General features: G+C 45.6%; 1 protein-coding gene across 4 annotated transcripts in view; it reads right to left on the bottom strand.

The window, feature by feature from the left end:
- Positions 1-4,959: 4,959 nt before the first annotated feature.
- Positions 4,960-21,368, bottom strand: part of RTTN (rotatin) — a 118,732-nt gene continuing 102,323 nt past the window's right edge. For all 4 annotated transcript variants that reach the window (XM_043444405.1, XM_043444406.1, XM_043444407.1 and 1 more), the window contains 7 exons: positions 20,646-20,723; positions 17,161-17,287; positions 15,904-16,106; positions 12,500-12,767; positions 7,406-7,509; positions 6,344-6,413; positions 4,960-5,267 (listed from right to left, as the gene is read on the bottom strand). In XM_043444405.1, the coding sequence (XP_043300340.1) occupies positions 5,182-5,267; positions 6,344-6,413; positions 7,406-7,509; positions 12,500-12,767; positions 15,904-16,106; positions 17,161-17,287; positions 20,646-20,723 (936 nt within the window). In that variant the 3' untranslated portion in view covers positions 4,960-5,181. The remainder of the gene's footprint in view (positions 5,268-6,343; positions 6,414-7,405; positions 7,510-12,499; positions 12,768-15,903; positions 16,107-17,160; positions 17,288-20,645; positions 20,724-21,368) is intronic.

Genomic DNA, 21,368 nt, shown 5'->3' with positions numbered 1-21,368 from the left:
CCTTTGCTCTTGGCCTTTGAAAGCAGGCAGAAGTAGAAACGAAAGGTGGGTGGAGGCACGCTGGTGGAGGAAAGTTGAAGAATTAAAACAAGAGGCAGGAAGAGAAAGGGCACGGAGAAGCAAGCCAGAGAACGTGAAGAGGATAAAAGGGGAGTTGACAAGGCTCCTGAAAGGGCAACAGACAGCTGGGGGAGGTCTTTCCTTCCGGATGTCCACAGGATAACTAGCTGGAGGAAGAATGCACCAAAGAAGAATGGGCACTTGAGACTGGGGACACTGGTACCCGAGGACTGCCTTCCAGTGGCAGGAGGGGGGTGAGGGAGGCTTCCTGGATGTGGGAACAAAAAACAAACAAACACAAAGAACGAGAAAATAAAACTCTTCTCTTACTGAAGCCATTATCATTTTGGACTTTATACTCTACAGAAAGCAATCATGGCTTTTCCTAACAGATAGAAGAGGTAAGCTTTTATAAGAGGTACCATATCCATAAACTGATTCTCTGCAATTCAGGCTTTACAAATATCATCAGAAAATGATTAAAAACAGTTTTTCACTTTATAATCTGTTTCTTCCCAGGGTAAGCCAAGGGAAGAATGTTCTAATAGAGGTTCTGAGGAAGTCATGTTTCCAGAATGTGCCCAGAACGCTGGCAATCTGCTATCAGATCACCGAGCATCGCTGCCTACATGAACGAATGGAATGGGACGCAGATGCTCCTCCAAAGGCACAGCCACGGGCAAGCCACAAGGCAACTGACATTGTTGGAAATGGAGAAATGCATGAAAGAATCTTCCTTGCAGTCTACATTCACACATACACTTCTCTTGGATTAAAGAGAAATTTATTGAACATCACCATATGGAATGTTTTAAAAGAGCAGATTTCTTTTCTCAGGCAGACTTCCCAAAGGCAGGAGTGAACGAAACACAAAGATAGACGTTGTTGAGAACATCTGAAACGGGATCACGCGGAGCTCTTCACATCTCACTACCAAGCCTCAGGACCCAGGTCTTGGCTTGGTCTTCTGTACATTCTGGGTCTCAAGGCCTACCATCCTCAGCTCAGGATACCCATCTCACTTGGAACCAGGTGACTTGTTACTTGAGTTTTAAAAGGAACCTCTTGGGATGAATAACTTCTGATTTAAGAATAAACTCTAAATCCCCTGGAACTAAGTCTCCTAACTCCCCAAAATAATGGCCTTCTGTCATCCATTTCCCTAACTGCTTGGATCATGAGGTCAACAAGTAGCAAGAGGAAAAATCAGCTCCTAAACTGATGGTTCTTTAGGCTAAGATTTTCTTTTGGCTGCTAAGGTTATAATTTCCTGTTTTCCATTTTCACAATTCAAATGGAGAAAGAGCAATATTTTACCAACTGACATTCAATCAAGACAACTTGATGGGTCAAAGAAGAAAAAGCATCAAGTCACCCAGGTGTATAAAGCACCTCTATGCAATGCTTTACAAGACTTAGCTCTCCCTGATGACTTGCTCAGTGTCTGCCATTAGTGACCATAGGACTGTGGACATGAGCTTCCACCAGAAATGGATGATCTTTGGGGAATGTAGTTCTGAGTAAAACTCACTTTCCAGCATATCTGGAAAGGGACAGAAGTGTTGCAAGGACACAAAAGTGTTGATGTTTTAATGAAAGATAGTAGAGATCATAAGAATAATCAATCACTGATAACGTCCAAGAGACAATCACGTACGGACAGGGAGGACCAGGCACTCGGTCCTCTCCCTGATTTTACAAGGCGGGTGTCCGTATCCCCAGGGACAGCAGAAGCGACAGGCTGTCCCAGGTCTCACAGCCATGTGGGGTGAGGCCAGGCTGGCCCCGGGTCCCTAGACCTCAGAGCCCTAGACCCTGAACCACTGCGCCACGCTCTCTCGTTTGCTGAAAGAACCGTGGACACACCTCACGTGCCAAGAGCAGGGGTGCCAACTGTTATTCTTTTCCATCAATCTGCCAGATATGGGAAACATGAGGGGTCAGGCAGATCTCAGGAGATGGAGGCCACAGACTGACGATAGAAAATCACTATGGATGATGAGTGCATTCAGCACTCCAAAAGGACACGGGTGACCTGCAGTTAAACCTGCAAATTCCATCTTTCACTCCCTTATTTACAGAATACCAAAAAAAGAACATCCAGTTATTCACTTCTGAAAGCAATTTTTGGAAGAGTGAGGAAGGGCTCCAACTAGGTCAGCTAATTATTCAACTTGTTTCCTTTGTTTTCAAAATGGGGGGTCACCTTCTCCCCCGGAGGGCTCAAGGTTTAGAACACAGACACCTCAGGATCAGTGTCGGCCTGCTGTGGTTAACACGGCAGTCTTTGAGCTCATTCTTAGCAGTGACACAAACTAACCCTGCCAAGAAAATGGCCAGGAAATGGAAAGTATGGAGACGGGGAGGTGTGAGCTAGTCCCCGCCCCGACCCTGTCATGTACTGGACCTCTGCTGAAATGAGAGATGCGTGATGGGAAGAACATCTGGCTAGCAGGCAAGAGACCCAAACTCAAGCCCCGATTTCCTCACCAAGTGACTGAGTGATGTTAGAGCATTTCCATGTTCTAGGCACTTTTCTGTAAAGCTGAGGGATTAATCAGTGCTTCTCAAGTTGTGATGAGGATCAAGATCACCTGGCAAGTTTGCTAACCGTTCCAGACACAGGCCTAAGACTATGGTTCAGGTGGCCCAAGAATCTGCATTTCAAGGCATCCTGGGGACTCTGATGCTGCTGGGTCCTCCTCAAGGTAGAGCCACGGCGGCTGCCGAAACGGCGGGCCAGTGACCTCAGGGACTGTCTGCTCAACAGCTTCCCCACAGGTTGGCTGGACACAAGCTGAAGAGACAAGACAGGCGGCAGGCCACCAGGGCCCTGGAACACCACATGCCCATGAGGTTCACACCTCGGATGCGTTCTCCTGAAGCCAGGACCCCCCTCCCACTTTCCAGGGTGGCGGCCCATCTATAACGTCCCTGCGGAGTCACAAATCCCCCCATACTACCCTGAACTGCTGAAAAGTGAAAGTGAAGTCACTCAGTCATGTCCAACTCTTTGTGACCCCCTGGACTATAGCCTACCAGGCTCCTCCATCCATGGGATTTTCCAGGCTAGAGTACTGGAGTGGGTTGCCATTGCCTTCTCCAGGAGATCTTCCCTACCCAGGGATCAAACCCGGGTCTCCCACATTGCAGACAGATGCTTTACCAGGGAAGTCTAAGAGAATACAATCAATTACAGTTCTCTCTGATTCCAAGTACATGAGGCAAAGCAAACCCTGAGATGTGACTCAATCAACCAATGAACCATAAAGGAAGTGATGACTTCCCTGAAGAAACCCAACTTCTGTAGAAAAAATGGAAGTTATCTATAAGATCCAACACAAAGACAGGGATATCAATGAGGAGGAAAGAAGCAGGGGGAGCAGAGCACAGTGGTTGGAACCCCCAGGCTAGTCAGCAGTTATCCTGGGCCCCAACCTCACCTGCATTGTCCGTCAGCCACAGACAAACCACCAAGCCACTCCACTCACTCACCTCCAACCTGGGAACAATGGCGGTATTTTAGAGGAAGACAGATTAAATAATAAACATTCTGAGAATAGTGCCTGACACAGTGGAGGAAGTTCTTTAAATGAAACTACAAAGAAATCCATTTTATCATTTGTCAGTGAGGACTTGAAAGGTAATACCCCAGAAATGGCATAAATATAAGAAACCAGGCAAAAAGGAAGAAATAATTCCCAAGGTTCCTGGCTCTTAGAATTTTTCAGAATACTGCCATGTCCATTGCTTCAAATTAATTTGGGCTGCCTGGAAACTTCTGAACTTCCGAGATCTATTTCTCAGATCTCTAATCAATAATTTTCAGACACTACAAATTTATCTGTTTCTATCTCAGTATTTAATATATATTTTGTCCCCATGCTTCCAGCTTAAATAACATTATATGGTTTATCTTATTAATGATAGCAATTTGCTAACAGCACTTAATAAGTTTTTTTTCCTGTTAACCATAATTTAATTAGAAATTTTTCCTAAATAAATGGAGTGTGTATGCAGAAGGAAGTGGCAACCCACTCCAGTATTCTTGCCTGGAGAACTCCCATGGACAGAGGAGACTGGGAGGCTACAACCCATGAGGTTGCAAGAGTCGGACATGATTTGAATGACTAAACCATCATCATCAAATCACATATATGTGAGGTATATGTGTGTATACAGAGATGTGTATATACACACATACATATATGTATTTCTGTTTTTTTTCTTTTCTTGGACAAGATTTTCTCTTCTTAATTTCAAAAGTGTCAGGAAAACTGCTGAAAGTGATTACATCTGAAGTTCTCTTTTTTTTTTCCCCCTGCATGTGGCTTGCAGGATCTTAGTTCCCCAACCAGGAACTAAACCCAGGCCACAGTGGTTGGAAGTGCCAAGTCCTAACTGGTGGACCACTAGGGAACTCCTGACCTTAAGTTCTGAGTTCAGAACTACATGTTGCTTACGAGTTATGACAGAGTTGGTCCTATTAGGTTTTTCACATTCTTTTTCTTCATGATGTTCTGAGCTGAGACAGAATTTGAATCCAGGTGTAAATGGCCATATATTCCACTTCTTCTTTTTTTTTTTTTTTACTATACAGCATTTCAGAAGTTGAAAGGTGAAAATAATAAAATATAACACATTTATAAATCATATGGAAAGGAGTTAATATCACTAAAAATTGCAAAAAGAAGCTACTCACCAAACTAAACACATTTACTACAAATATCCCCTCAGTGATGTGTATGTTTTGAAAAATAAGGATTTGTATTGACATGAGCCAAATTTTACATAAAATTTTTTTAAAAAAAGGAAATCAGAACAGAATGTCTTCTTCCCATTCCTAAAATTTATATTCATGAGACTGATAAAAACCTGCATGCAGAAATTAGTAGTCAATTTTCAGTTACTAAAAATATTTTATTAAATAACTGATAAATAAGATTTTTACAAAACACATTGCATAGAAAAAGGTAAAAATGCTTGTGTTCCCAGGACTCGCTACGTCTCTTGTTGCGGAGGCTCAGCATGTCTGCGGGGACGGGTCTACACACAGCTTGCTTCAAGGCTGGCTCACCGGTCTAGCAGCTGCCTGCTTCGGGGCAGAGCACCTCAGGGCGCTCAAGAAGAGTTAAGCTGCTGCACAAGGTTTTCAAGACATTTCAAATAATAGGCACTGAGAGGGGTTTCTTCTGAGTCTGAGAAAGCTGCGGGCACAGGAGAGCGAGTTTATTACACTTCAGCACTGCCCTGGGCAGCAGACACACTCACTAACGTATGTGGACAGGGCTGTGTGTGGCTTCCAGTCCCATCTCAACTCTTGATGTGCTAACACTGTAAGAATATTTTTAAATTTAATATTTAAAATAGATTTTAAACATTAAGACATTGTGAAATTTATCTTTAGTTCATGGTTTAGCCAAAGAATATAAACAAAAAATAATATACCCCCATAATGGACACTATTACCTATAAGGCCACATGAATGTCTTGCTTTTTTATGTACCATCCCTAACACAAAAACTCAGTTATTCACTATCAACAGAAACTCACAGTCACAGCTAGGAAAAAAACCAAAACCCCACAACTGAACCACTTGCAAAAAAAAAAATCACACTTTATAAAAACACAAATTAATAACCAATAGACACAGAACAGTACAGGAAAGACAGTTCAGTGTCTTAACAGAAAAAAGGTTTAGAGAATAAAGCTTGTTGAAAACTGGTGTCACTTAAAATGAAAAATGCCCTTTGAGAGGAAAACCCTGCCTCATACCATGATCACATCACAGGGCTGAGTGGGTGTAGGGACAATGGGATCTATTCTTGGAAGAATGTAATTCAGCTCCCTGAGGTTGGATCAAGGTTTTCTGTTCAAGGTCAATTTTAATTGGGCCCAACTCTTACCACCTGAGAACACACTGGAGCAGTGGTAGCCATTGGCAGAAAGAAATTTGGTACAAAAAAAAATGACCGAGAGAAAGACCACTGACATGTCTTGAGAAACTACTGTCTCAAATATTCTCATCCACTACAGCATTTTATTACTGAAAAAAAATATTTACAGTGAGAAGCATGGACCAAATACTGGCCCACTTTCCAATGCCTTCACAAAGAAGTTTGTGTCCTCAGAATGCTTTCACAAAAAAGCTCCTCAGATGTCAGTGTAAAACATCCGTGTAGGAAACTGCCATTTTGCTGTGAACTGTCCAAATACTTCATTAATCAGGGAAGTCTGTATAGATTTCAAGTTTAACTATAATCTGTTTAATAATAAAACTTACTTTTCTTTGCTAAGGAATATGCTTCTTCCACTCTTCTCTTTATTGATGGATTTTTCAAAGTTGTTTTTGCCTAGAGATAATACAGAGCCATCCATCAATCAGGTTTAGTCCCGCGTGCTTAAGAATCAGGACGGCACAGTACTAACGCCGCGCCCGTGGAGGCGCTGCAGAAGAGAAGGGAGCAGCCGAGAGCCCGGCCCGGCCCGCTGTGCCCCACACCCGCCCCGTCTACCCGGGCTCTTCCTCTGCCTCCCGCGCTCCCTTTCCTCCCGTCCCCCCACCACTCCCCCAGCCTCAATTTGCTGTTTTCAGCTATGCAATCTTAGTTTCAGTGTTTCATTCTTCTCTCAAGCCTCAGATTTCAGGTCAACAATATGGAATATGAGCAGCTGGTCAGCTGGTCAGGTATTTACTGAGGGACTCCAAAGCTCCCGAGCATGTGCTGGGCCCTGGGCACCAGGGGAGCTGGGGACAGGAGTGGCCTCTGTCCCCCATGCGCTGACCCAGCCGGCAGGGAGGGCAGGCCCTCAGTGGGGCTGGCCGGCTGCCTGAGCAGCACTCGGGGACACCACCTAGCCGCCAGGGACACGCAGGTATCTCTCTGAGGAGTGAGGTGCCTGCCATCAGGAGAGCTGAGGCCAGAGAACCTGCCTGCCACTCTCACGGGGCTGGCCCTGTGACAAGTGCGCGGACTTCAAAACTCAGCGATGACATGTCCGGGAGAAAAGCGAATCCCACAATTGGATAAAAATTCACTGTCTGGCTGGATGTCAAGATGTCTCCTGGACACATCTTTTAGAAAAAACGATTCATACTAACGCTGCCCGAATATGGCAAATCTAGTTCTGTTAACAAGGGAGAATTCACTCAAGAGAGACACTTGGACTGAGGCCCCTCCTATGGAAATGATAACATGAAAGAGTCCAACCAACGGTTTACTAATGGTGTGAATGCACAAAGGCAACACTGCCTTTGTCTTCCATTTTTTCCTTGCTGACACTCCTCTGACGTCCCGAGAAGCTTGGCTTTTGCCCCCCAGGGACAACGATTTTAACAACTGACCTTCTGGTAATTGTGAATGAGAGCCCACAGTGCGGCTGCTCCAATCCTCTGAGCGTTCGGATTCTCACTTTCCAGACAGGCAGCGAGCACACCAACGACTTTCTCTAACAATAAACACATTAAAAAAAAAAGGTCAGGCGCAGACAGCAGTATTCACATTTCAGACTAGTCAAAGATACCCACGTTTCCCCCATCCAATACATACGAAGTTGGCAAAAACAGTCTTTTACATCATGTGGTATGTGGGAGGACAACCCCAAAATAAACTATTTTTAGAACAGGTGCAGAACCACAGAAGCCATGGATGCTTAACTTTTTTGGCCCTAATTCAACGAAGCCACACTCCTTTAAAGACAACGATAGGGCAGAAATAAGTAATTACACAATGAGCTTATTAATGAGCTGTTCAATCACAGCTGACATTTTCACATGGAGGAAACCAGAACTTGCTTTTATGAAAAATTATAAAGACATTATAAACATATCAATAGCATGGGCTACTATAAAAAAAAATCAAGAAATACCATATTAGCTAAGCCTTTCAAGAAAGGACTAAGCATTTCAAAAGTATTTGTGTGTGTGTGTGTGTGTGTGTGTGTGTGTGTGTATGAGGTTATTTAAAGACATAACAACATATAAGATACACCCTCTTTGAGCAAAGCTAGCCAGAGTATGGAATCAAGACTTAGAGATTATCTACAGCAGCCTCCTCCTTTTAAAGTAGAGACATCTAGCCCCAAGAAGACTGTCCAAGAGTTTCAGAGCAATACAGAAACCCATTTTATTACTTAACTCTATCAAATTATTTTCCCTCTAAAATGAGTGATTTTCAAGACATACTGCATTCTTAGGGGTGAAACACTTCTTATTGGGAACTCTCTCCCTGTGCATGCTGAGGGCAGAGTCTGTGTACAATCTGCTCACTGGCGAATATTCACAGAGCAAGTTTACTGTAGGGGCTCAATGAACACTAGCTGGATGAAAGATCCCATGATGAAAGCAAACAAGAATGCTGTTTCAGTGATCCTATCTAGAATTTTTAAAGACATTTTAAGAAATGTAAAATCTTCTCTAGGAAAAAATGAATAAAAAGCTGCTCCATAAAGTGATCTCTGAGCAGCCAAGGGACAGACGGGGCGGAAGGCGCTGTGGGTGCTGCCGCCTCCCGCCACCCACCCCTCCTGCCTGACCACCTGCTCTGCGCGCTCTGCCTCTCCTGCACCATAACCTCCCGGAGCCAGCCTACAAAGACAGCGCTCTGGTGAAATTCATCATGGGAGGTGATGCGTGGCAGACTCTTAGGGAACAGCATCAGATGGGAGGGTGAGTTCTGCGTTCCCCATCTGAGTACCAGCCAGGGACATTTTCACACTTCGCAGCAAGCCCCCAGAACATATAACCTGTGGTCTAAATAAGCTGATACAACTCCTCTGACCAGTTACTATCTCTTACATTTTTTAAAGAAAGTACATATATAGGACAATTCATGTAGTGCCCCCTCTGATAATGCAAGTAGATTAAAAAAAAAAAAAATCACATTTTACTGTGAAATGTAACATGCACACACAAAAAAAACATATAAAACATTTTTAAGTTTAACCAAGAGGTACGAAGTGAACTCTCACAGAGACATATAAGTATCTCAAGGGAAGAGATGTGGATTTACTTTTATTTATCTGCTTGGAATTATGTGAGTCTGAATCTGTGGAATAGTGTCTGATGAAAACAGTTCTTGAAATGTTTAGTGATAGCTGCCTCTAACACTTTCTCTCTCTTCCCCTTTTCTGCGAGGATTTGAATGCACATGCAATCAGACTGTCCAGTGTATCCACTCTGTCACTGAGCTTTTTTTTTTTTCATAACCCTTTATTCTTTTAATCCTTTTTCACCTTTTTTAGCTCTCTGTGGTACATTCTGGATATTGTTTCCTGATCTATCCTATCCTTGAATGCTTAAATTTTCTCCTCCACTACACCCACTTGCTGCCAGACATGTATACTGAGTTTTTAATTTTGGCTATTGAGGTTTTGTAACAGTCTCCGGTCCAAAGAACTTCCCACAAGGATGGAAATATTTATATGTCTGCAGTCTAGTAAGATAGCCAATAGCCACCTGCAGCGAGTGTGATAAACGAATTGAGTATCTTAATTAATTTACATTTAAACACCTGTAAGGGGCTGATATTATCATACTCAACAGTGAAGTTCTGTTTGCTTCTTTTTTCACATCTTTCAATTTTTCAGTTTCTTATTCCCTGCAAATACTTCCAAGCTTGTGTTTGCTTATCTAAACGTGGCATCATTAAAGTTGTTTGAAAATCTGTGTTTCACAATCCCTACATCTGCAATCCAGGCAGGTAAGCTGGTGTTCTGCCCCTCTGTTGCTGTTGCTCTTTCACGCTGCCGTTTTCCTGACATGCCTGGTCAGCTTTAACTGTGAATCGGCTGATGCTTCTGAAAGACTGTTTGTGGAGGTTCCCTGAGGCCCAGGATGAACCTGTCCTCCCCATCAGAGGGCAGTTCAACTGAGGCGCAGCTCCCACCAAGGTCACGGGCCACCTGTCTGTGCGTTTCTGGGCTGAAGAGCTGTGAGGGGTGGTCTGCGTGGCACCTGTTTTTCTTTATCGCTGCCTGGATGAGGCTCAGGGCACCAATTTAATTCTGATTCACCTTCTTCCCTTGTGGCTCAGCTGGTAAAGAATCCGTCTGCAATGCGGGAGATGTGGGTTCGATCCCTGGGTTAGGAAGACTCCCCTGGAGAAGGGAAAGGCTACCAACTCCAGTATTCTGGCCTGGAGAATTCCATGGACTGTATAGTCCATGCGGTCACAAAAAGTCGGACTCGACTGAGCGACTTTCACTTTCACTTTTTTCCAAGAGCTTAGTTATCTGAGATTCCAGCTTAATATCTGCAGGATGGCCCATAAGACTTGAGCGAGTCTGTCCCTGAGGACCGACCCCTTCCCGTTCAGTACTCCTGGACCAAAGCCCGAGCACACGGGCTTGCCAACGTCCTTGGAGCGGAAGAGACTTCTCCAGACTTCTTACCATTCTGGGCACAGACTGTAGATCAAAACTGACCTGGACGTTTCCCACTATCTTCAGTTATTTGATTTTTTTTTAAGGTGAATTTTAATATATTTTATCTGGCACGTTTTTGTTTTGTTCAGAGGAGACCTGGCCCGACATGACCGGCAACAAGGCGCCCTTGGGATCTGTTCAAAGCAGAGCCAAGCCCCACTGCCCACTCCACTCCAGACCACCTAAACCAAAACCGGATGCTGGCTGCTGCTGTCAGTCACGCGGCCTTGCCGGGGAGATCTTCCAGCTGCCTGACTTGGCCAAGCTCCTTCCTTCCTCTGGATCCCCAGGTGGAAATGGAGGCCGCGCCTGGGACACATTCACGGAGAAATTGCAGAGTCACTGCCTCCCAGCCACCTTGGAGGCCCTCATCTCATGTCTGTGGGGCTGGGGAGGCTCCTTCTTCAAGCTCATGGTGGAGAGAATACTGCTGATGCAAGGAATGCTTAAAAATAAATCCTGAGTGATCCAGAAACGGAAGATGCAGGCTTCTCTCCTTCAGCTCCCTACAGCCTGACTTCTTCCTGACCCTCTCAACAATAAAACTGCAAAGAAGAAACAGTCTTTGGTCCCCAAAGGAGAAACTTCTCCTGAGAAAGCTGATGCTAACAGGAGACCGCGGACGGGGACAGGTGCCTCCCAGAGGCTCTCGTGTCCCATGAGGTAGGGTCCTACTGTCACCCTCGTTTCAGCAACATGAGGACAGAGGGGGACACAGTGAAGGAGGGTGGAAACCTGGAAACAAAGCCCCTGAGCCCCCTCCTCGACCCCTCCCCGGGAAAGGATGTGACAGTTAATTCAGGTAAGTTAAAGGCTGGCTGAGCTTCTAAAATCGTTCCCTGAATTTTTAACAATTCAATAATTATCATCAGAAAATAGAATCATGACTATACACAATAATGTAAGCAGCTTTCCATTTGGGAAATTCCGTGTTTCGTAGAAAAACATTTCTAAGAAAAGATTAAGTGGAAGACATGACAAGAAAAGAGAATTAATACATCTGGAGCACCTACCATGGTTCCACAGACAGGGCTGGACACTTTACGTGTTAAAACTGATCCTACTGAAGTCAGGAAAGGAGGGGTTCTTTTGCAGATGAAGAAACTGGACCCAGAGAAGCAACACCCGAGGGCCTGGCAGCCAGCACCGGATATGTGGGGTCTAGAGTCCACCTCCCCTCTACTTTTTCTCATGGTAACACGTCTCCTTATAAAGCCTGAAATTCACACGCTCCTCACGGGGACAGCGCATGGCTGCAGAAACAGAGCGTTCCACTTCTCCCTTTCAAAATCTCTGAGTCCTCACCGATCCTCGCCCCCATCTGTCCCGAGGGCAGGGAGTGAGGCTGCTGTGGGGCTCCTGTCATCCTGCGCTCCCGGGTCCTCAACTCTGCGGCCTGCTCTCTCTCTCCATCTCACGTGCCTCCCGGGGGCCCGTTCGTGACAGGCATGATCGTAGCTGCCCCGGGTACACACAGCCAAAGAGACAGCAACCTCCTGACCCATGAGACCTTCTGCTCTAGTGCGGGCAGAGGAGGAATGCACGGATGTACACTGAACACAGCGTATCAGCTGATGGTGACGCTCCGGAGGAAAATAAAACGGGGGAAGGGGGCAGAGAGAGAAGGTAGGGGAGGCAGGAGGCAGGCGTGGGGGTCACCAACCATGCAGGCAGGCTGGTCTGGAAATGCTCCAAGGGCGGGGCCGTGCCTGCCCAAAGGCGCAAGAGTCAGAGGACCAGGAGGAGGGATGGGGGAAGGAGAGGGGCCCTAACTCTCCCAGCTGCTGCCTCCTACGCCCCGCGCGGCCCTCGTGGGGTGACCCGTGAGCGCCGGGCAGGACTCACCCCCGATCCACTCCTACAGCCTCTGCCTCTGGCAGCGCCCTGAACATGGCTGGTGCTAAATGAACACCGGGCAGATTGTTTCTAAAACTACTCTGCCTTAACCCGAACGGAACGCCGTGTGGATACGCACATGTATCGGTGGATTCATGCGGTGCACAAGAAGACTCACCATTAGCCAGGATCTTGGGCTTGTTGGCAGGACTGAAGCAGATGTTGTGGAAAATAAGCAGGGGGATGCAGAGGCTGCTCTTGTGCCTGAATCTGCTCATCTCCGTGAGCAGGTCTAGACAGCCGTCCAGCCGCAGGATCACCTGCTGCCCGTCCTCTTCGAAGGACATGTTCAGGAGCAGCTTCAGCCAGAGCACGCTCAGGTTACTCAGATGTTTGTTTCCCCCTTTCGGCAACGTCAGAGACAGAAAGTTCTGCAAGAAGTTACTCTGTGGGTAAATGGGGAGAATGTTACTGTACTTTCTCCCTGACTCTTTGCATTACTTTCAGAGTCCCACAGAGATCAATTAACCAGCATCCTGTTCCTGTTTTCCTTTAAATTTAAGAAACTTGAATTTCCCCTTCCTCCCAATACCTTCCCAATACTCCATCGACACTGTTTCCAAGTAGAAGCGAAAAAGTAAAGGAGAACAAAATAGTGCTCAAATTTTAATTCCTACTAATCAATCCCTGACAATGGATAAAGCAACTAGTCAACTCAGTTATTTAGGATTGATCATTCAGTTTGGGGACTGTTTCAGGCTTCTTGGGTTTTTCTCTTCCTGTCTGCCTTCTGGCAACTGTGCTACTCATTGAGAGCTATCAGCGCAAGAGAAACAAAACTTCAGTCAGTCTTGGACACCAGTTTATAACTCTAATAGTACCAAGGCTATTTGAATCTTTATAGCTCCAAGTGTTGTTGTTTTTTAATCTGTGGGTTTATCTTATATCCACTTTACCCCAGCCGCTTATCATCACTGATGATTTGTCATGGCTACGTGTCACTCTTGTAAACTGAGGGATGAGAAGGCTCCATTACTTAACTGTAAGAGTCGTTTCAACCTCCAAATAAAGCCCCTTCCATAAACCACACCAAACCCTGGACTATGAGAAAGACAGTAACTTACTGCCTAGAATAATCTATGTGCAACAGGAAAGAAAGCATAAGAGTGTCATCAAGAAGCAGCCTGGGGCAGCGCGGGAACCAGTCAGACGAGCATGTTGATCAGGGTTCAGAAACAGGAACATTAGCTTTCACAACTCTCCAGCATACCTATCTCTCTTCCCGTTTAACAATCTACTTGGGCTTATTTCTTGGGTTCCCCTACACCTACATCAAGATTTGGGCGTGAATCTGTAAAATAAGTTTAGCACTTTTATGTAAAAGGACTCAGTGCAAGAACAAAACGAGCCACAGGAGCCTTAGCCACCCTACCCGAGCACCAAGGGAGCGGTCAAACTGCACCCGTCCTGTCCTGCAGCCATCACTCACCCAAACGAAGGCCGTTTAGACTCACCCCTTGCCTTTCCCATTCAGCCAGGCTCTGCCGTGGCCTTGGAGACCTGGAGCTGACAACAGTGATAAAATACATGGCAGAGTTTTAATCGTAAATAAGCTCTGGGCATTCGCTCTTTCTGCTGGGCCTAAAGACCTGTAAAGAATCTGCCAGCCAATGCAGGAGACACTAGAGATGCATGTTTAATCCCTGGGTCAGGAACATCCCCTGGAGTTGGAAATGGCAACCCACTCTGTTATTCTTGCCTGGAGAATCACATGGACAGAGGAGCCTGGAGGGCTGCAGTCCGTGGGGTCGCAAGGAGTCAGAACGACTGAGAGACCAAGCGTGCACACACACAGACCTTTGCAGATGACGCCCACCCTGGTGAGCGTGTGGAGAGACATGCCACGGCAGACGCAACACAGAGGTTTCAGAATCTCAATTACATAACTGCACTCGGGACGCTTTCTGGTAACTACAGAAGAGTTACGGGAGGTGTAACTGCAAGTGTCTAGGGCTCGTCGTGACAGAGCAGCAGAGGGAAAAAAACCTGACTGACCTCTACCTGGAGCAGAGCCTGATCGCACTGGTATCAGAGTATGCTGAAGTTCAGCAGCCAGATCAGAGATTGGGAGTTGAAATACTTTAGAAAGCATTTTGTTTGACCTAAACATTTTTTGAGTGAAGCTTTTTAAAGAGAATAAGCACCAGTTCAGTCACACGTCAGATCCAAGAATAGAGCTTATGTTCCACTTGGAAACCCCTACTTCGCTTCCTTCCAACATGCTCTCCGTAAGGAAGTGGCAGAAAGCACTGTCTCCCCACCCCCAGGCTGTGCTCTCACACATGTGGAAGGATGGCAACCACAAAAACTCAGTCCAGGATAGTCACACGTATACACATGACCAGATATCCAGCCATGTGCTAGTAAATAAACAGCGGAGGTTGAAGCAGTAGGTCCTTGATTTCCATGGAGTGAACATTCCCACCACGGCTGATTTCAAGATACCATGATGATGTCAGCTGGACTGCAAAATTCTTGAAAATGATCAATGAGACTCATGAACCAATGCTGAGTTAGCACAACATATCACTGAGAAAAGATCTTTCTTTAGTAAGACTTTATTTAGAGACTGTACTCAAAGTATATATTTTTTTTGAGGGGGGTGGTTGGGGTGATTATACAATAGAGGGATAGGGGGCTCAATTCTTATGAGAACTGTCAACTTTTTCAATTTGTCTTGGCAGGGATCTTCCAAACCAGGGATTCTGTTTATATACATCTAAATACAGTCTAACTGAACATGCGTAGTAGATTTTGTTTAAACCAGTCAGCCTCCTTTAAAGTGCCCTAAGTTAAAACCAGCAATAAGAATTCAAGCTTTGGCACAGGAGTCCCAGATGACTGAAAAATCACCTGTGTCATAATGAAGTTAGGTCTAACTTGGGGAAAGAATGTTGCAATTTCAAAATTCATTTGATAATGTAAATTGAACTGAAACTGTCACTTCCCAATCTGGTCTGTTTAGAGACCAATATATTACTTTTGGGCTTCCCGTGTGGCTCAGACAGTAAAGAATCCGCCTGAAATGTGGGAGACCGGGGTTCGATCCCTGGGTTGGGGAGATCCCCTGGAGGAAGGCATGGTAACGCACTCCAGTCTTCCTGCCTGGAGAATCCCCATGGACAGAGGAGCCTGGTGGGCTACAATCAAGGGATCACAAAGAGTCAGACACGACAGAGCAACTAAGCACAGCACATACTACTCTTATGACCTCAGACAGATTAAGACAGCTGCCTTTCTAAAACTAGCATTTTTGAGAGACAGAAAATACAATCCAAAAGCTAAGAAGATAAATTAAAAGGAAACGATACAATCATATTCTAGTTTCCGTCACTTTTCATGTATAAATAGACTTTAAACACAGTGAACCCATCTAATCTCTTTACAATCCTTTAAAATAAAATGCTTGAAATCATAAGTTCCCCTAAAAACTGAATTCTAGACTTTTCACATATGTCCTGGGTGGTAGAGGTATTTTACGGAGTCTCTTTTTTATGACAGGAAGGCAAGTGTAATACTCACTTTCTGAATTACCCCTTTACAGTCATGAGACAAGGCCAGGTTTGAAAGAATCATGAACACTGTCTGCTGAACGGCCGTGTTCTCTGGAGGCACCTGGGAAGCCATCTTCAGGATACACAGCATCAGAGAGCTGCCGGGGGCCCCTCGGTGCGCGGCTTGAACAGGATGCTGTCCAGAACTCGACCAACAGAGGGAGCTGCAACCTTCAGAAACAGCAGCCGTCACAAGATGGCTCAGCTTCACGCTTTGGTTCAGCCACCTGAGTGGGGAGCTCGTGTGCGTGTGGAAGGACGTGGCCGTTAGCCCTAAAGGCCGGTGCTGGTGATCTGATGGGCTGGGGGGCTGGCGACCTCAATAAAGCACCGAAAGCACCATGGCTACTGCCTCCGTTTTACAGAAGGAAAAATCGAGGAACACGATAATCCGGGGGCCGGAGGACAAATGCCACGAGGACGGGCGGCTCCAGAGTGGAGGCTGAGGTCAGACTCAGGAGTGAGCCACCCTCGGCACAGCAGTGACGACACGGGCTGTGTACTGTCCCCAGTTCTGCTCCCTTCTGTCTTCTGATATTTGGAAAAGCCAACTGCTGAGCTGCTGAATTTGCTAGAAAAAGCAGGCGAACCCCAGACTTGCTGGCTTAAACCTCAACTCCATGCCTCTGAGTGTACACAGGAAGTGCATAACTGTCTGCAGGCCCCCGTTTCTTCTGCTCAGAGAGTGTTTTCAGTTTCTCCTCCCTTCCCAAGTCGGCGCCTACCCACCTTTCTCACTCTCAGCTGCCGGCCACTAACAACAGGGCCCATGGGAGGCGCTCAATAAAACGCCTGTCAGAGGCGTGAGTGAAAGAGGCAGCCCGGTGACATCAACTGTCACCAAGCCACCCGACCCCAGGACCACCTGTCATCACACCAGCCTCCTGCTCTAGAATCTATAAAGCTTAACCTTTACCTGGGTTTTAAGGTCTTCCATCACACTTTTCCCTCTCCCAATTCTCCTATTATATCCAGTGTTCTCCTGCTGTATCATCAGGACAGTTTCTCCCTCTAAGCCCTGAGCTGTCTGATGATTCTTCTATCTTATCAAATAGGTACTTAAAACAACCGTTCACTCTTATAATCCCTACAGGAAAGCATACCTCTAACCAACACACCCTTGAAATAAGTGGAAGAAACACTTCAAAATGTATATTCCTTTTTCCACCTTAACAACACTAGTACTTCAGTACATTACTGAAAGGCAGCATCGGGCTCAATTTACCATTTGGGAAATTCGCAGTGTAGACACACAGCAGCTGCAGCGCAACCTGCATCAGTGAGTCATCCATCAAGAGCCAAGGCCAGAGCGCGTGCAGGATGGGGACCAGGTGGGCGTCCAGAGCCGCCTCCTGGGGCGGGAAGAGAGGCAAGGCGGCATTAGTCTGAATAATGAAAATATGAACGAAAATCAAAGCCAAAACATCTTCACCAACACAGGAGACAAAAACAGAATTCACTTTGTTCTGACTGGAGAACAGAATCTCATGGGTAGGTTCAGCACCCTGCAGCCAGGACTGCCGTGACCATGAGCCCACAGTCTCAGGAAGTCCCTCCAATACTGGGGTGACCAGGATGTGCAACTTAGGTAAGAAATGTAGAAAACCAGCTTCTGAACACGTACACCAAGCAAAACAGTGACATCTTACAGCACTGAATGAGCCCTTGCAAATGCTGTGATACAGTTAAGAAAAGGGATTCTCTGGTTAAGGAAACACGCTGACCAACTCTGAGTCCTCCCCGCCCGCTCTTTCCCTGTGTGCATATACGTACCTAGTGTGTGTGGCCAGGTAGATCAGAAGATCACTGCTTTTAAATGAGTTGAATATGGCAAAATTCAGTCAAAATATTATGCTATCTCATAATTCTTAAGGAACTTAGATTTTCTTATGAAGATCACGGTATTATGGATAAAATGTAACTATTGGCAGCAAATGCAGCTATTTCTTCATGAAGAGACTGACAAGGCAGTTTGTAGACCCACGCGTGCACACACACGTGGGCATTTGTACAATGCCCTCACAACTTCACGCAGGAAGAGAGAGGCGAGTTGTTCCCAACGCTGTTCCCCTTGCTCCCCACTCTCCACGAGCCTGGAGGCAGCCCCATGACCACAGTGGACAACCACGTTTGCTGTCCCTCGGAGAAGACAGAGCCGGGCAGGGATGAGCTCCTCCTCAACTCCACACAGCACATCTGGGTCTCCTCCCATTGCTCCTTCCCGCCTGGCAGGGAGGACCCAGAGTCCTTCTGGCAGCACTGATCCGTCCATCTGTGTCCTGGACAGAGCCTGCTGCCTCCTCAGGGCTCTGAGTTCATCTAGGAGGTCGTTTCTTCCTCTCTTTAATAACTAGTCCTTGATTTGCTCACGTCTGGCTATACTTAAGCGCTACCTGTTAGAAGAAGTCAATACAGGCTAGCTTCCTTTATAGCTACATATTCTCAATTACAAATGATGCTTTTCATAGCCAAGCTTTGTGCTGTCATTCCCCAGCTGTTACTTAATCTTCAATTTCTTTTCTGAACTGATGATGCTGGTAAAACTGTTCCTACCTTTGTAGCTGCCAAACCCTCAGGCACTGTGGCATCTATTAAAGGCTCTTTTTTCTTCATTTTCATGCAGCCCCTCTATCCTTGATTACCTCCAAACTCTCCAGCATTCCCTACACAGTCTCATTTTTAAACAGTTGCATTTCCCAAGGATATGGCCTAGGCTTTCACTACATACTCTACTGGGAAATTTCAACAATAGTCACGGCTACAAACACCTCTATCCAGTGCTAACTCCTAAGACCCCCCCAGTCTGTGCTGCTCCTCAGAGCCCCAGGCCCACATGACCCACTGACTGCCGGCCGTGCTCCACCCTGATGTCCCACAGACCCTGCACTGAGACAGGCGGACCCCACGTGAGCATCACTCATGCCTACATTCTGCTCTGCAACTCACGCCTGTGTTAAACTTGAGCCTGGAAGTCGTTCTACATCTCTTCATCCCTCGGATCCTCAAGTCCGCTCCTCCCTCCCTGTTCTCCTCGCCACGACTAAGGTCTCACCACCTCCTGCCTGACCAGCACCGTCCCCACCTCTAACCCTCAGTCCATCGACCTCACCAGCCCTGGGCTCATCCCAGTATGAAAGCTCCTCATTGTCACACGTTTACCAACACCAGGGTGGCGTGGGCGTGGAGGACTTACTGAGTCACCACAAGAGTGACCAACACTTAGTACTGGGAGTGTGTGACACCCCTCAGGTAAGCTAGAACAGGAAAAGAAATTAAGGCTCTCTGTCCCACAGAACTATGTTTATCCTCAAGAGTCATCTGAATATTCTTCTTTGGATTTATTCGTTATTAAGCAACTTGGAAATGCACACATGCTTTGACCTGTTGAGAGATTACACTTTCATAGCTGGCTAATGTGTTACAAATGTGAGCACTACCTTTACACCCGGAACCCAGGCCGGCATCTCCTGAATCTACAGGCAAAGACCACCTGGGGAGTGTGCTGGAGTGCTGCCTGAGGGGGGTGTCATGCACGAACACTAACCGCATCCAGTTCAAGGACACCATCAAACTTAGTAAATGACATCACTAATGAGACATATCAATACTTAATTCCCATGAAATTGTTTTGAAATGTAAACTGTTAGGCATGTGTCTTAAGTAAATTATTTTATACAGTTTAAGGAACATGTGCTCCAAACGTTCATTTCCTAAGATATAGTATACTTTTTCCAGTTTTATCACAAGTAAAATAATGAAAGAGGTAATCCTGTATAGCACATGGAACTCTGTTCAATGTGATGTGGCAGCCTGGATGGGAGGGGAGTTTGGGGGAGAATTGGATACATGTATACATATCGCTGAGTCCCTTCGCTGTTCATCTGAAATTATCACAACATTGTTAATCAGCTATGCCCCAAAACAAAATAAAAAGTTTAAAAAGAAGTGGGAAAATTTTTTTAAAAAAGAAAGCTTCCATAAGTTATCTTTGACTTACTCATTTTCCACAGTAATTCTGTGTGGAGGTTAGTGCTTCAGAAGTGTCCCATAACTATGACAAAGCAAATCAAAGTGTTCCAGACACTGTGTTCTATGTAAGAGCACCGATGGCTATGTAAAAAGACAGCACCAATGCTCAGACAGAGCAAAACACCTCGAGGGTCCCGACAGAGGGGCTGCGCCAGGGGCCCCACGAGCAGCAGAGCTGGGACTGAAGAACCTCCCTGACATCAACATAGCAATACCATCTCTCCTCCGAAGCAGGAGACATCCTCATCTTTCCTGTGCATATGGACACCTCCCCGTGGACGGGTGCCTAGGCAACTGCCTAACAACTGCCTAGGCAGAAAAAAATCCTGCCTAGAAGACATACACAGTCATTCACGCCATCTTAGTTAAAATTAAATTAAAAAAAAAAATGAAAGGGCTAACAGTAGGAAAAAAGAGACTCAAGTTTGCTTTAGCTGCCTGAAGTCAAAGTTTCAGGGATAAAGTTAAAATGCTGACACGAACAAGAAATGTCATCAGGGCTGACGAGCAACGGTAAGATTAGGTGCCTTCTTTTCTGAAATCAACACTGAGCTTATGAACCAATCAACCATGCATCTAAGGAAACTTCAAAGAGCTTTTCAGTTTCCCAATTATCTCATATGAAATTTATACTGTTTCACAACAGCGCTGCTTTCAAAACTGAGAAGGAGCTCTACTTACTTTGCATTCTTCATTCTGATAAAGACAGTTTCTTAGGAGCTGCATGGCAATGCTTAATTCTTTAATAAAACCATCCTCCTGTTTAAACAAAAAGCAGTTGAAAGATGTGAACAACAATGGCATCCACTTTTGCATACAATAGTTCCTTCTCCCTTGGGTCACGCAACACCACAACCATGCTCTTTCTGGGCCTGACCACCACGGCTTGGGGGGACTGACAGGCTAACGATCTCTGAAAGATGACCACGTATCGAGAAGCGCACCTACCACAAAAAAGCTATTTCTGTTCTATCAGGCACAGAGGGACTGAGATATGTGATAAGCTCCATGTTTCATCTCAACAAAGTAAAGCACGTACTGGCTGGTTTTCAATCGTTATCGGGTATCGGCTGACTTTCTCAATGATGAAGTAAAGGGCCTTTGCATGAGAGGAAAAAGGAAAGACGCAAGAAAACAAACTGACAAACATATAAGCACCTAGACCAATAAAATGATTAAATAAGGCTTCTTCTTGGTTTGTTATTAGATGCAGTAGAAATAAGTCATTATACATACTGCTGTGATAATGGTCTTAGATATATTATGCAGATATGTTTATAAATACACACACATATTCACTTCCTCAGTAAGCTTTTGTGGCAGATCTTTTTAACCATAGTTATTATTATTAACCACTGCTATTATATAAAAACTGTTATTTTCAATAGTTGAGATACGGAAATA

Source organism: Cervus canadensis, chromosome 23 (assembly GCF_019320065.1).
Source record: "Cervus canadensis isolate Bull #8, Minnesota chromosome 23, ASM1932006v1, whole genome shotgun sequence".
Lineage (NCBI taxonomy): Eukaryota > Metazoa > Chordata > Mammalia > Artiodactyla > Cervidae > Cervus > Cervus canadensis.
This window is presented reverse-complemented; position numbering and strand designations above follow the sequence as displayed.